The following is a 15,539-nucleotide window of genomic DNA, read 5'->3' on the forward strand; positions in this document are numbered from 1 at the left end:
TATTGGCAGAAAAGTGAAGAAAATGAGTGAATTACAATGGCAGCGAGTTAACTTCAAGAAACACCACCTTTTTCAAATAGACATAAGCAGTGCATGTCGCTTCCTGTTCCTCAGACCAGTGGGTCACTTCACAGACTTTCTCTTCCTTCCTGAACAGTTGTGGACTCGCTGCTGGTAATAATCAGCAGACAGAAACTCGACTCTGTTATCTGCTCTGCTGTTCTTGGATGATGATGATGATGGTACTGGGGATAAATTATATGAAAAGCGTTGTTGGTGTTTTGATGCTGATCACAGGAAGGTCCCATGGTAAGATGGTTTTTAGTAAAATTTCACTTTTTGATCAGAGATGTTGTATTTGTAAGTTCCATTAAGGCAGCTTTTGAAGTTATAAACACAACATGATCCTGTCACCTCTAGACTTTATTTTATATGATGTGAAACCATATAATTCTTGTATTACAGTATGGGTGTAAATGATTTTACTTTTGAAAAAAAAAGTATTTAAACTGTATTTAAACACAATCTGATGTTACCTGGCATGAAAGAGGCGTGGCACAATAGAGGTTACAAGAATGAACAGTTTCTAATTTGTTAACACCAGTAGATTGTCACGTCGGCGAGCTGAAGAGGTAAGTAAGCACAGAGATGGGAGATTCTGGGAATGGGATTTTATTAAAACAGAAATAAAACCAGGCTTGATGGGCAAAAACAGTGAAAGCAAAAAAGGGGAACAACATAAACTAACCCGCAGGCGTGTGGCGATTATCAGAACTACTAAACAGTGCAGGGTCCATTACAGAGTTCACAGTTGGTGGCTGCGTGGTGCCTTTTAAACCCTGTCTCGATTGGGCACAGGTGATGTCACCTTTATTTTATATGACGTGAAACCATGTCCCAAATTCTTGTATTACAGTATGGTTGTAAATTATTTTACTTTTGTAAAAAAAGATACAAGCACTGTATTTAAACACAATCTGATTTTACCTGGCATGAAAGAGGCATGGCACAATACATTTACATTAACAGCATTTACCAGACGCCCTTATCCAGAGCAACTTAATATCTATAGTTACAGGGACAGTCCCTCTGGAGCAATTTAGGATTAAATGTCTTGCTCAGGGACACAATGGTAGTAAGTGGGATTTGAACCTGGGTCTTCTGGTTCAGGGGCGAGTTTGTTAACCACTAGGCTTCTACGACACAGTAGAAGTTACAGTAGAAGTTTCTAATTTATTAACACCAGTAGATAACTATTGCAGTTACATGTAAATATTGAATGTAAAAATGGATCCAATGTTACAGATGTTTATACATTTGACTCCCAAAAGTTGCCACGGACCAATCAGGATTTGTCCTTTGTTGTCTCTGCCTTGTCTTTCTCGTTGAGACACCTCAAGCCATTTGCTGGCTTTTGACACCTCGTGTTTGGGGGGTGTCGTGGCTTGACAAAGATACAGGCGGGGGACCTTCACGAAAGACAAAAGCACAAAATGCCATGGACCTGGAATTTCCCATCTTAAATCTTCACTATTAAACAGATGCGTTAACCTAATTCAATTCCCAGGACATAAATTTCAGATGCGATGATTATAAATGATGTTAATGTCACTTCATGAAATATTGTGGCCAGAGAGATGGTGTTGGATTGTGAAGTTGCCAAAAAAGGCAGATCAGACCAGAAGGGCAATAAAAATGTCCCCACTTTATCTGGAAAAAAAAGTATATATTAGTCATGACCCCTGCCAGGCCACCAAATTCGTAGAGGGGGCACAGATCCCTTGACATCCAGAGGGCTACTGCAAGGACCGTATAAAAATAGCTGTGTCCCACATGCTCGTTCATTTTGCTACTAGTGTTTTTACTGTGAACGGACATATTTGCCCACGGACACCGGTTATTCGATTACCCTTATTCCTGGAACTCTCACTGCTTGTGTGTGGCTCCATCCACATGCATGCACTCGAAGTGTACAGACCCGGGAGGTCCCAGTCCCCTCTCTGAGACCAATATACTGCTGCCTCCTCTCTGCCTAAATCATTAGTTCATTAGGAGCCCCCACCCCCATGCTCCCAGGGCTCACCTATTGACTTATAGTTGATAAGAAGGGGAAAAATTAAAATATTTTGCAACAACAATGATTTACAAAAACAAGAAAATGGGTCGAAGCCCCACAAAACGAGAGTTTACAGATTCTCAGGTTCAGCTCACCCAACAGCTCCTAACCAAATACTTGGTTGTAGTGCTGGGTAGTGCTATTGCAGGGCCTGAATGGGGCAGACAGGTGCAGGAGATGATGATGGTGGTGGTGGTGTCACCACACCAAGGAAGGGGAAGAACCAGGAGCAGGTGCTTCAACAAAAATCCGTTCATTGTAATATGGGACGAATAAATATATAGGAATCTACCAGCACACAGACAACCCTTTAAAACCGGGTCTGCCGGGCGGCCCCGCAACACTCTCACTCACAGCCACACACAGTGACAATAACAGATTGGCAAGACTAGACCCAGAACACTAGTGCAAGAACTCCTTTAAAGGAGGGTGTAAACCGGGTGTAGGGAATAGGGACGTAGCGGGGCCTGCACTCAGTGCCCCGGGAGTGGGGAGGATCATTACAAATAGGAGAAGAGACAGAGTACAGATGTGGGTGTAAGAGCTTACAGTGTATAAGGAAATTATATATATATATATATACACACACACACACACACACACACACACACACACACACACACATATTTATATGTGTTCTTGACATCCCGAGGAACATGTTCTTCTCCTGCATGTTGGAGAACATTAACGCCCTGTTGTTCTGTCTGGTTTATTTGCAGGTCTGATGTTTACTTGCGACGCAAGACAAAATACTACATGTTACACCGCCCTTGGACACCCGGTCTATCTGCAGCTGATAAATGTTGAACAACCCCAGCTGAGTTTTACAGCAGGGACTCAAAGAATATTCAACATAAAGAAAAATATAATCACACGTCAGAATCTCCCTCCAAATTGGCAGTTTATCATTAGTAACTGGACCCTGATTATTAACCCTGTGGAGAGGAAAGATACAGGAACATACAGAACTGAGAGCCATGATGAATACGGGAAAGTGGTGGGGATAAACTGCTTACATCTTTTTATTGAAGGTAAATTATGTTGTTTTTGAAAGTTCTGATTTAATAATGACGTTCTAATGGAAAATTATAATGTTTCATATGCTTGCAGGATTTTATTAGACTATAATGACAAATTCTTTTTCTGTGCTTTTTCATACAAAGGTGTATTTTGATTTAGTATTTGTAGGGATCAGTTTGTGCTTTTGGAAGGTCAGCTTAATCTTCTGCTTTGGTAAAAACCACAGGATGGAAAAACCTGCTTATTAGGGTTTGGTCCCAGCTCTGCAAGCTGGCCACAGAAAGAGGGTAGGGTGAGATATAAATACATGTGTGTACCTTAGTCAGAGTCTTCCTGCTGCGCAGCAGAGGTTCTCAATAAACGTTTTTCCTTTCCTCTGCACCATTTGGCTGGGATTGTCCTTCTGCTAAATAAATAATTTTTATTTCCACGAAAGAAGTTAATTTGGATTATACAAACCTTTGAAGACTTTTGATTTCATGATGAATCCCTCTACAGCTCCTGTATCCTCTGTGACTCTGAACATCGCCTGCTTACCCTCTAGTGAGAGGAGGGTGACCTGTTCCTCCAGTGGGGACAGTCCTCAGTACAGCTGGACCCTGGACGGGACACCACTGGGTGAAGGTGGAACTGATGTCATATTGAAGGAGGAAGCGACAGGAGCTCTAACCTGCACTGTCACCAATAACGTCAGCAGCGTCAACAAAACTCAAGACCTGAATCCATGTAGAAGTGAGTGATTCTTCTCTTTATTCATTCTTCTGCAGTATAGGGGTTATGGTTTTTTCTACATTTTATTACTGCTGCAATACCTCAGAGTGCCAATCTCTTTCTGTCCAAATTCAGGACCATCAACCCCTCAGTCAACGTGTCCACCTCAAACAGGTACAAACTGTGGCAACAAGAACAACAGTGGCACCAAAAAGCGAAACAAAACTGAACGTATAGTTGCAAATATGATCTATAAATTTGAATTTGATGAGAAAGGAATGAGTCTCTATGACTTTCTGTAGTTTGTGGTTGTGGACATGGATTATATATATGCGCATATATATATATATATATATATATATATATATATATATATATATATATATATATGTGTGTGTGTGTGTGTGTGTGTGTGTGTGTGTGTGTGTGTGTGTGTGTGTGTGTGTGTGTATGTGTGTATACTGTACATATAATCGCCACTGAATATAAATGCTGAATAACAGGCACCTTTAATGGTAAATTAAGTGGTAAATGTAAAGACAAATTACGCAAAGCACTTCAGCTACCTGAGCGATGAACCCTGATAATCAACCCTGCAGAGACGAGCCACTCTGGAACATACAGAGTTTGTAATGAGCATGTGTTGCTTCTGAAAGTTATGAGCTTAAAGCTGGACCTTAGAGGCAAGATCTAAACTATATTGATTCAACAAAAGGGTTAATATATCGATAGATACGTGTTCCCCATCTACAGTTTCTATTCAGATGCAGAAATGTACCGGTACAAGTATAAACAATAACATGAAACCATTTCATTTCAGATTCACACAAGATAAGATAAAGTGAAGTGATTATGTATTTATTATTAAGAAAATATATTATTATTATACAAAGGTTCTGAAAATCATAACTTTTTGTCCAGCAGTGAGTGGCACTTACAACCAGGACACAGATATGAATGAACCTGACCAACACCATCAGAGCTGTGGTGAAGGGCATTATTTTTGTTACTAATAATCTTCGCTTGCTCTCGGCGGATGCATCTTTTCTCTCTAACCCCCTTCCCTGTTTTCCTGCTTGCTCCTTCATCTTGTATACTGTCTCATTCATTGAGAGTTTTTTTACAGCTTTTACTATGTGCTCCATATTGGAGCACAGTCTAGGGACTGTTTTCTCCTCCTCTCTCCCCATGTGATTCTGTTTTTCCATATCCCCTCTCTTCTTGACCTGTCTACCTCCTCATATGTAATGTTTGTGTATGTGAAAGGTTGGGTTGATGGCCAGTTTTTTGCTGGTACTTGTGACTAGTATGGTGTATTGCAACCGCAATAAAGAGTTTTCATCAATTTACAATAATTACAGAAATATCCAATAGTTTGCTCTTTGTCCTTTGTTCAAATTGTGTAAGTTAAATGAAGCATCTTTTTTGTTCAGGTTTATTAGTGTTCATCACAGTGTGGCTTGCTGAGATCATCGTTCTCACATCACTCTGGGTTGGATTCTATTATCTCTACACCAGGAACAACAGATCCCAGGTCAGAACGTCCTTTTTTGGGGTTTTGTAAAATAGAGAAAATTCTAACTTGTGTTTTGTTTCACATACAGACAATAGTCAGGAAATGCAGGTCACACACCGCTTCAGGAACCAGTGATGAAAGCTAACTGTGCCAAATGTTTGGGATTTTAAATTTTTTTGCGCTAAGGTCATCAATCAGATTTTTATGTAGCTTTTAGTTACTTTCATTACTTGCCTGGTTTCTTAGCCCACCTTGTTTTCACCTCAGTGTGTAAGAGAACCTGCATCTGGCTTTTTGGGGCATCAACCCCTTCTGTTTTATGTTGGTGTAAATAAATGTTGATTTCCACCCTGTACCTGCATCCGTTCTCTCTGTGCATTTGTTGTTTGATGATTTCTGTCACAATGTACTTATCAGACCTCACCTCACCAATGAGGTGCCACTGAGCAAAGCACCATCCCCACACACTGCTCCCTGGGTACCTGTCATGGCTGCCCAACCAAGGGTGATGGTTAAAAGCAGAGGACACATTTCATTGTGACACAAACTGTGCTTTTGTTCTTTCTATAGCAAACATAAATATATTAATTAGGATCATTAATTAGGATATTAATTAGGAAGTGTTCTCAGCTACACTAGATGATTGTAAAATATTTGTTACTAGATGTAAAATGCTTCTAAACCAAATTCTCCACAAAGTCTCCCCTCATTGTAGATGGATGGCAGATGGCATGGCATGGTTTAGGCAGAACTCAGATTAAGAATCCGTGCGGCTGGACCTCGATGGCCTTCGAAATCTACCGTGGGGTCTAGGGGACCGGTCGCGCAGTTCGGGTGCTCCCGGCGTTAAGCGAGACGAGGAGGCCGGCGGATTTTTCCAGCGGGGCGTGCCAGAGACTGACCAGAGTGACTAGTGCCTGCGGACGGTGTACAGGATGCCGGTCCTGTTTTTATAGCCTTCCGGTTGGAAGAACCAGTAATAGTACCAAGGTAATATTTGAAATCTGCCAAAAAGAGGATTTTATTTTTTTTGTTACTATATTTACATCTATGAATTAAAAAATGTTCCATAACCTATAAATAGGTTTAGCAGAGATCAATTCCGGTTCACTAGGACCCCTACTATGAATACAATCTTTTTATTCACTCTGTTGTAGATTCTGTACACAAGTTCGGCAATAAGAAAAATGTTACAAGTTAACAAGAGGAAGGTCTTGAGCTGTCGTTTGAAGGTGCTCAGTGACTGAGCTGTTCTGACCTCGAGAGGGAGTTCACCGAGGGGCCAAGATGGAGAAGAGTCCAGATGAATTTTTTCCTTTTACCTTTAGCGATGGCGGGATTTTTCCCATGGTGCCTGAACAACAAAGACATCCACTGTGATGTTGATGAAAATGTATGGCCCAATGTTAATCACCGGCTTGAATAATTGTGTGAAAGTGATAAAAATAAAAATATATTTTGCTCATGTAAATTATTTGTTTTTTCTCTCCCTTTTGTGTTGTGTGGGCCGTTATCGGCGTTAACGTGAGACTCTTATCGGGCGATAAAAAAAAAATATCGCCATTAATCTATTCACAAAGTTGGGTTGGGAGCTGGGTCTATACTACGCAAACTATGATGACTTTCACCTTGATATTTTAGCGTGGTTGTATACCTAGCTGAATTGTACTGTAGGGGGCGAGAACAAATCTTTGAACTGTGAAATTACCACATCAAACGTGACGTGGTAACATGGATGCAGCTATGAAGCTGCCGGGTTTGCTTCAGGGAAAATTTATTTTTAAAAAGCTTCCCAATGGAAACCTTGACAAGACTAAGGTTGTTTGCACCTTGTGCAAAGCGGAATTAGTTTACTGTAGGAGTGCAGGCGGCCACAGGTGACTCATCTTACAAACCTGAATGAAATGACTGGTAAAAGTTCTAAATTGAAAAAAGATCTTACTGTTTTGTTTGGGTGATTAAAGCAAATGTTCTCAAAATATATCACAATGATCATGTGTTCTGAAACAATGATTAAGTGGAATGAAAATATGTGCAAATACAATGAAATCATGACATCAGATTTGAAAGAATGACTAGTGGTGTTACAAATGTGATCAAATGTGAGTTTTGTACTAAGAGATTTGAAAATGCACACTTTAGTTATGAAAATAGTACCAAACCAATAAAAAAAATACTGTAATATGGTTATTCCAAAAGGTTCCTGCAGAGTGAGCAGAGGCAAGTTCTCTTTGAAAAAGGAACCCTAATATTTCTATTTGTCTTTTTTAAGGTTAAAGGGAAGCAAATTTTCCCTACAGCTTTATTACATAGGTCTAAGCAGGGTGATCTACTTTCATTAATCACCTACTCGCTGTGAAAGCATTATGGTTCGATATGGTGTATTTACATTGTTAAACACTGCAGCACAACACACAGTGACAGAATGAAATGTGTCCTCTGCTTTTAACCATCACCCTTGGTGAGCAGTGGGCAGCCATGACAGGCGCCTGGGGAGCAGTGTGTGGGGACGGTGCCTTGCTCAGTGGCACTATGTCGGTTCAGGATTTGAACCGACAACCTTGTGATTACAGGTCCGTTTCCTTACCTGACACGTCACCGCTTTGGCAACAAGTATGTTTACATTTACATTTACAGAATTTATCAGACTCCCTTATCCAGAGCGACTTACAATCAGTAGTTACAGGGACAGTCCCCCCCCTGGAGACAGTCAGGGTTAAGTGTCTTGCTCAGGGACACAAAGGAAGTAAGTGGGATTTGAACCTGGGTCTTCTGGTTCATAGGCGAGTGTGGCTTTTACTACAAGTACTGGAAACCTTTTGTAGACTTTTAACATTCAGGAGGAAACATGTTCAGTTTAGAAACTCCTAAATATATTAACAAGATATCTAATAATATATTACTTTCATCAATTTATGATAGATAAAAAGAATACTGGCATATGAAAGCAGTTACAGCTGTCTTGTGGTCCCATTTTTTTGTGGAGTTATTCCTTGTGTGCAGAAAGTGTGGGGGTGTCAACACTGTGCCTGTCAAAGCTCATTGAGGCACACTGTACATGATTTAGGGCTAAATACGTTTCTATAAGTTTAACATACAAATTCTAAGTGAATTCAGCAGTTCACTTTTTTCCTCAGAAAGTAAGTGCTGATTCATTATCCTCGCAACGACTTCTGCAAATGACAGAACGGGAAACGCAGTTTCAACAGCAGCCGCCACACATGACTGAGGTCCACATAGACGCTGTTCTTGTGATAAGTCTTTCGTTTGTCTTGACAGAGCTGTGGAACAGCATGCAGATGATACTTGTGCTGCTGATGATATTGTCCAGGAATGCCCTTGGTAAGCTGCTGTTTCTTCTTGATTATGATATCTTTCAGAATGACATCTGGTGTTAGACTGAGCGAGCGTCAAAAGAGAATTATATTAATGTTACCAATTCAAACAGAGAGCAGAAGCAGAAGGTTTATACAGCTGTACAGCTGGGGTAGGCAGGAGGACATCTCTGAACATCTCGAAAATGTGTTAAATGTTTCTTTGTCTTCCGCTGACCGAAGAAAAAAAAAAGGATTATTTGGCCATTGACTAAGGTCTGAGTAGTTGGATGTCATGCTCTGCATGATCTTCCACCCCCCCACTGACCCCGTCGGGAAAGAAATATGAGAAGTGACCCAAGATATGATGCAACCCACTCACTAAAGAGGACTTTTACAGACGGACGAATGAGCTATGAGAGAAATGGATCGGCACAGAGGCAGTATGGTTCGTCTTTTGTACAGAGAGTTGGAGATCCTGCCACTTTCTGTCATTTGTAATTTGCTGCTTGAATGTACATGCTAAAGAACAGGAACTTAATTTTAAAGAAGGAATTTAAAATAATAATAAAAAAATGAGATGGCAGTTTGTTCTTCATAACCACACCCTGATTAATAATCCTGCCGGGACAAGCAACTCTGGATCATTTACGTTTATGGCAGACGCCCTTATCCTGAGCGATTTACAACATGCTTTCAAGTTATCAAATATTTGATGGTTTTGCTTTTTACATTTCTGTCATTTATCTGGCATTTCTGGCAAGTGTCTTACCCACTAGGCTACTACCACCCTTACTACTACCTACCTACTATTACTGCCACCCATACTACTACCACATTATACTATGTAAGCCCTAGTGGCCTAATGGATAAGGCACTGGCCTCCTAAACCAGGGATTGAGGGTTCGAGTCCAATCTAGGGTGATGAGGGTGGCAGTGGTGGCCTAGCGGTTAAGGAAGTGGCCCTGTAATCAGAAGGTTGCCGGTTCGAATCCCATGGTGCCACTGAGGTGCCTGTCATGGCTGCCCACTGTTCACTCAGGGTGATGGGTTAAATGCAGAGGATAAATTTCACTGTGTGCACCGTGTGCTGTACATCACATGTGACAATCACTTCACTTCACATGTTACACTCTATAACAAAGACACAGAGAGTGCCTCTTACTGTCATCCTGTTCTGCTCTATCATCGGCAGGAGCTTGTTGGCGACTCAACGAGACATTTAGCATGGCATAAATTGAGGATTCATTTTTTTAAAAATTATTTACGTAGTCTGAAGTAGGCTTTAGCCACACAATTTATATGCTCCCTGATAAAAAACCTAGTGTAAAAATCTAATCTAATTACCCAGGCTAATGAACAAATAATTGAATTTAATACAGAAGCACCTAATAACAAAGAATGAATCTATGAGTGAGTCTGGTATATTTTTCAATATTATAACTGTAATATTGTGTAGCACAAGAAATGGAAGGATGCATGTTAGTTGAGTGCATTAGAGCGCAGTCATTTCAGAGCAATAAATAATGACAATATGGTGTACTAATAAACAGTACACTCAAGAAAAATTTTATTCACAAAACCTCTTTCTGTGTGAAAACCTTTTTCATTTTCAGGTTTGGATTTTTTCTGTCATGCTGATACGGACTCTACATGTTCTGGAGAAGCCGGACAGCCTTTGTATCTGGAACTGCGCATACATGCTGAACAACAGGAGCTGAGTTTTCATGAAGGAACTCTGGAAAGATTTAAAGTAAAAAAAAAAAAAGGCGAAGTATTGGACCTCCCCCCAAGATGGGAGTTTGTTCTTCTTAACTGGACCCTGATTATCAACCCTGCAGAGACAAGCGACTCTGGATCATACAGAGTTAAAGTCTATAACGAAAATGGGGAAAGTCTTAAGGAAAAAAACATACATTTGCAAATCGAAGGTAAATTCTCAAATCTTTTATAAACTGTAACTGTAAAGATGCTTTACATCAGATATACATGTAGATCAGACCTAAAGCAATTTAATGCACTCAACTAAATTAACACGGCTACATTGTTTTATTTTGTAATTCAAAGATGTGTTACTTTTTAAAATAATGTCTATTTATCTACCCATTCATCCATTCATCCCTCAGCCCATCCAGCAGGCTCAAACCAATCAGGTAATGGTGCTGCTAACAGTGCATTTAAATGTGATAACCCCATCAGATCATCAAGCCATGATTCAGTTAGCATTGCACTTCATGGATGGCTACCATTTCTAATGTTGACGCTTGTGAACTGAACAAGTTGTCTTTTTTGCTTTTGCCGTACTTAAAAGTAGTCAAAAGGTCAAAAGTTGTCACAATGCATGATGGGAGTGGACCAAAAAGTTGGTTCCCTTTAAGCCCACAAATCCTCCTAGCTACAGCAACCTCCACTTGAAGATGGGTTCATGAACTGAGAATGTAAGGGTCAGGGTTAGACATGTTTAATAAGCAGATGATGGGAAAGTCATGCTTCCGGGCCGGGTCACCTAAAGGTTACAAATGACTGATGATCTGGCTGTGAAGTTTAAAATCAAAACGATCTGTGTTTCTTACGTTCATACCCAGTGGTGTGTTTTTTAGGCATAAGTGCTCTCCAAGCTGCATCCATTGCCCTGGTGGTCATCCTGGTATGTCTGGCTTTGTCAGTAGCAATGTTCTTCAAGTTCAGAAAGCGAAACATCCAAGACAAAGCAGGTACGAGTGACAAATACAGCGCAGCTGCAGTCAAGACAACAAACCAAATGCAAATTTAAAGTCTAACCATGTCTTTTGGAGTCTATCTTAACACCTTTAGCTTTTGGAATTCAGTAATCAATGGGATAATTAGCATTGGACTGTTAGTCCATCCCAATACGAAAGGGGACGGGTGTGACCAGTTTTGAAGATGCCATAAACATTTTTATACAGTGATGAAACGTTTATATAAATGAGAATCTAATGAAGCCGCTCATGATGATGCCATTACTGGAATTAACATTCATGTAGAGAGAAACCCATTCATGAAACATGCTTCATTAAAGTTTGTTTCCAGCACATAGCTTGTGGGTGTGTCTAAGATTAAAGCGATGCATGCATAAACCGACACCATTTAATAACATAAGTACTGGTAAATATAACAGAAATACTGTAAATAATCAACATGTAGTTCTGTTGGTCACAAGGAAGCTTGTACAATATAATCATTGAAATAAACCTACTGGTGATCCAAGGCAATCAGCTCTTATATCCACTTCCCTTTTTTTGTGTTCCTCCTTTTTGGGTCCCCTTGTATATGGAACATAGTTTGCGTTAGATTTACAGTATGTAGCAGACCCGCCAATGAACCCACCCAGACCATAGTGTTCCAGAGCATGACACTTAACCCTGAGTGACTCCAGGGGGACTGTCCCTGTAACTGTTTGTAATTCGCTGTGGATAAGAGTCTCTGATCAATGCCGTAAGTGTAAATGTAGCTGAAGATGTAAATGTATTTATTTCCTTTTTTTTGTCTACTGAAGGGGATGCAGAAGAAAACTGTCAGGATGTAGTATATGCTGGTGTCATAGTGGGAAAGAAAAGTATCAGTAACCACGGCAACACATCAGGTTAGAATAAATATTTGAGAAATGCACATTTATAATTGAAAATTTGTATGTGATGAACACTGTGTGAAGATGCTCTGTTTCTGTCACTAGGAGCAGAGGTGGAGTACGCTGAGGTGTCTGTGATGAACAGGTCACCACGACCAAAAAAAAACAGAAGAGAGGAGGAGAAGGTGGAATACGGGGAGGTGAAAGTTTCTTCTGCTCCAGGGCCGGCTGTTTGCTCCCCTCCGGAGAAGGTGGAATGCGTCTACTCTGACATTCATGTTCACTGAGGAAGCAATTTTCCCAAAAATGACACTCAGAATCCCACAATACTTTGCACAATGTGATGAACACATTGCACAGCTTTAACTGTTTTTTTTTTCTCCGTTTTTTATGGTTAAGGGCATGTGTTGTTTTTGTAGGCTTGATTCTGTATTAAATCTTAAAATATTATTTTGCTCAGTGACATAAATTGCAGCGAGCTGCAGACTCGTATGAAGGACGGCATAGACCTGCTTCAAACAACCTCAGTTTAAGAACATTAAAGATTGTGAGTCTTTGCCATCCAGAGCGGACGCAGCGGTAATCATTCTCGTGTGGTTCTCTGTAGAGTTGAATGATTTACCTTCGACTCTGTATCGGATTCGCTTGTTTAGATCGTAAGGGTGCTTGTGTGGGTCGCTAAGGTACTGCATTAGTTTCGCCATTGTTGTTGTTGCTGTTGTTGGGGGTCAGTTTCACCTGAGATACAGACACGCCCACTCTTGCGTTGTTGGAACTGGTTTAGTTAGCATTGCTTTAGGAGACTGGTTAAAAGCGTCCCCCTGCTCCAGTGACTCTCAAGACAGAAACATTTGAAAACTAAAAAGCATTTCAAAAGAGTCTAACATACACACACACACGCGCACACACACATACACACACACACACACACACACACAAAACAATTCCCTAGCATGTTCTTTTTCTTGGCAAGTTAGGCCTGTACCAGGGCTCTATGTTTTGTAACTCACAATTCATGGAAACCGAAAGGGAATTGCTGGTGTCTTCCTCGTGTAAGTCGCTTTAAATAAAAGCGTCTGCTAAGTAAAGTAAAAAAGTAAAGTAAAGTTTAAACTCTGATTAACAGGGTTTCAGACTTTATGCTACAGTTACTCACTATCACCTCTTCAGCTACATGGTAGTATCACAAGACATGGTGAGACAATGCCAGATGGGTACCATGGTAACGTCAGTAAATATCTCTGTAACAAGATAGATGATGCATGTTTTGGACATGAGTCCTTTTTTCCTTCACACATTAAAATGCTTCTTGGGCTGTTTTGTAGCATTTATCTCACAAGTGACATCTTTAAATGGCAATAGAAATTACACTTTTTATACAAATGATGCAAAATTATTATTGTCTGTAATGTATTTTTTAAATGCATTACGTGCCTTGATGTTTTTGTGATTGTGATTTTGTGAAGTGCACCTGTACATAAACTGCTGGAACAAGCGATGGCCTGTAAACAAGTGATGCTGCTCCTGGCTTTACTGCATCAAGATCTACCAACGAGTCACAATTCCATTTAAAGCTCATGACCCATGACACACTATGGTGACAGGAATGAACAAACAGAAAAAGAACATTTATTGAGCAAGAGAAAGAGAGAGAGAGAATACATAATCTGTCTTTTTTTCATGTGTGCATCACAGAAAACCTGCAATAATACATTAAACATTTCAATTCAAAAACTATAAGTTTAAATTTTTTGGTTCAAGGGTATAGCTTTTTAAATTAAAAATATGAATAAATGTCTAATAAATATTAATGTACATGGCTGTAAAACTGGAGGTTGAGATAGGGAAGTGGCAATAACCTTTCAACTGGGTGGTAGTAGCCTAGTGGGTAACACACTCGCCTATGAACCAGAAGACCCGGGTTCGAATCCCACTTACTACCATTGTGTCTCTGAGCAAGACACCTAACCCTGAGTTGCTCCAGGGGGTCTGTCCCTGTAAATACTGATTGTAAGTCGCTCTGGATAAGGGCGTCTGATAAATGCTGTAAATGTAAATGTATATGTAAGCAAGTCTTGCGTGTTAACAGGGCAGACCACACTAAAATAAATGTCCTTTACTCTCCACTTTTGATCATTTTTGACCCATTTAGATTTGTCTAACCATGCCAAATATATTACCAGTTCACAATTGAACACAGCATTTGTACAATTGTTTCATTTTTTCCTTTATTTTCCTTATTGTCACAAAATAAAATGTAAATAACGTCATGCTTGCTTTCATGCTTCTTCACAGTGGGGACAATTAATGTTTAAATACGATATTTAAATTTGCAAATGTGATACAACATATGATACAACAATGACACAACATATAATAAATGGCAACATAATGTGTAGAATATGGATTACAACACGTGCAACAGCTCTGTACATATCAGGAGTGAAAAATTGTAACTGTGACCACGACCATGCAAATAAACCAGGAGTTTCATTTATGTAAAAAAAATAAAGTGTAAAGTGTAAAGTGAAGTGATTGTCACATGTGATACACAGCAGCACAGCACACGGTGCACACAGTGAAATTTGTCCTCTGCATTTATCCCATCACCCTGAGTGAGCAGTGGGCAGCCATGACAGGCCCCGGGGAGCAGTGTGTGGGGACGGTGCTTTGCTCAGTGGCACCTCAGTGGCACCTTGGCGGATCAGGATTCGAACCGGCAACCTCCTGCATACGGGGCCGCTTCCTTAACTGCTAGGCCACCACTGCCCCACTGCATAAAAAAATGTGACCGTGGGTGAAGACAGTGAGCAAAAACGTGAGTGGCATTAGTACATATATAATTGTTGGAAAGTGTATATAAGTTATCATGCAATTACCTTTTTTACATATATATCTCACATGTATTAAACTGTATTAATCTTTGGAATATGCAAACTATGTGAATCATTAGTCTCTTGGGTGAGAAGGACTGTTTGAAGGACAGAATGACCATGACTTGATAAGAGGAGGCCTGCAACTGCTGAGAAGCAAGAAGCCAGCGAGCATGACCTTGTGATGGAGCGTCTACCAAGAAACAAGCCTACGTGCAAGAATTATAAGCACGTGACCCTATGGTAAATGTACCGCCCTGTACTAAATAAAAAGAGAAGATGCGACTGATACCGCAGAGCTGTTGGAGGCATGATGTAATGCGCGTCTCTGATCGCTCTCCTTGAAGGTAAAAAAGAACTCAACTGCTTCGTGTCTTTCTTCTCTAGTTTATAAATTTTG

The 15,539-nt window shown here is 40.2% G+C and overlaps 2 protein-coding genes across 7 annotated transcripts; both read left to right on the forward strand.

The window, feature by feature from the left end:
* Positions 1 to 131: 131 nt before the first annotated feature.
* LOC114768366 (uncharacterized) lies at positions 132 to 5,768 on the forward strand. Of its 4 annotated transcripts, none has more exons than XM_028960593.1 (7): positions 132 to 309; positions 2,836 to 3,147; positions 3,635 to 3,868; positions 3,983 to 4,021; positions 4,769 to 4,834; positions 5,281 to 5,381; positions 5,452 to 5,768. In XM_028960593.1, exons 1-7 carry the CDS (start codon positions 228 to 230, stop codon positions 5,506 to 5,508), a joined length of 891 nt encoding a protein of 296 aa, XP_028816426.1. In that variant the 5' UTR covers positions 132 to 227; the 3' UTR covers positions 5,509 to 5,768. The 4 variants fall into 4 exon arrangements, with proteins under 4 accessions (XP_028816426.1, XP_028816427.1, XP_028816428.1 ...); XM_028960594.1 differs by having other exon boundaries at positions 4,772 to 4,834; XM_028960595.1 differs by lacking the exon at positions 4,769 to 4,834.
* Positions 5,769 to 8,564: 2,796 nt separating this feature from the next.
* LOC114768194 (uncharacterized) lies at positions 8,565 to 14,536 on the forward strand. Of its 3 annotated transcripts, XM_028960355.1 has the most exons (6): positions 8,565 to 8,705; positions 10,294 to 10,608; positions 10,804 to 10,830; positions 11,278 to 11,391; positions 12,195 to 12,281; positions 12,372 to 14,536. In XM_028960355.1, the coding sequence occupies exons 1-6, from the start codon at positions 8,585 to 8,587 to the stop codon at positions 12,551 to 12,553; spliced, it is 846 nt and encodes a 281-aa protein (XP_028816188.1). In that variant the 5' UTR covers positions 8,565 to 8,584; the 3' UTR covers positions 12,554 to 14,536. The 3 variants fall into 3 exon arrangements, with proteins under 3 accessions (XP_028816188.1, XP_028816189.1, XP_028816190.1); XM_028960356.1 differs by lacking the exon at positions 10,804 to 10,830; XM_028960357.1 differs by lacking the exons at positions 10,804 to 10,830; positions 11,278 to 11,391.
* The last annotated feature ends 1,003 nt before the right edge of the window (positions 14,537 to 15,539 follow it).

Source organism: Denticeps clupeoides, chromosome 18, assembly GCF_900700375.1.
Source record: "Denticeps clupeoides chromosome 18, fDenClu1.1, whole genome shotgun sequence".
In the NCBI taxonomy this organism is placed as follows: domain Eukaryota; kingdom Metazoa; phylum Chordata; class Actinopteri; order Clupeiformes; family Denticipitidae; genus Denticeps; species Denticeps clupeoides.

What these genes read in the sequence shown, in the direction of transcription:
- LOC114768194 (XM_028960355.1), top strand. Translation starts at nt 8,585, where the DNA reads ATGACTGAGGTCCACATAGACGCTGTTCTTGTGATAAGTCTTTCGTTT. An exon ending in ATTGTCCAGGAATGCCCTTG is followed by an intron (nt 8,706 to 10,293) that starts GTAAGCTGCTGT and finishes TTTCATTTTCAG; the next exon opens with GTTTGGATTTTTTCTGTCAT. An exon ending in TAACCACGGCAACACATCAG is followed by an intron (nt 12,282 to 12,371) that starts GTTAGAATAAAT and finishes TTCTGTCACTAG; the next exon opens with GAGCAGAGGTGGAGTACGCT.
- LOC114768366 (XM_028960593.1), top strand. Translation starts at nt 228, where the DNA reads ATGATGATGATGATGGTACTGGGGATAAATTATATGAAAAGCGTTGTT. An exon ending in GATCACAGGAAGGTCCCATG is followed by an intron (nt 310 to 2,835) that starts GTAAGATGGTTT and finishes GTTTATTTGCAG; the next exon opens with GTCTGATGTTTACTTGCGAC. An exon ending in AACGTGTCCACCTCAAACAG is followed by an intron (nt 4,022 to 4,768) that starts GTACAAACTGTG and finishes CTTTTTGTCCAG; the next exon opens with CAGTGAGTGGCACTTACAAC.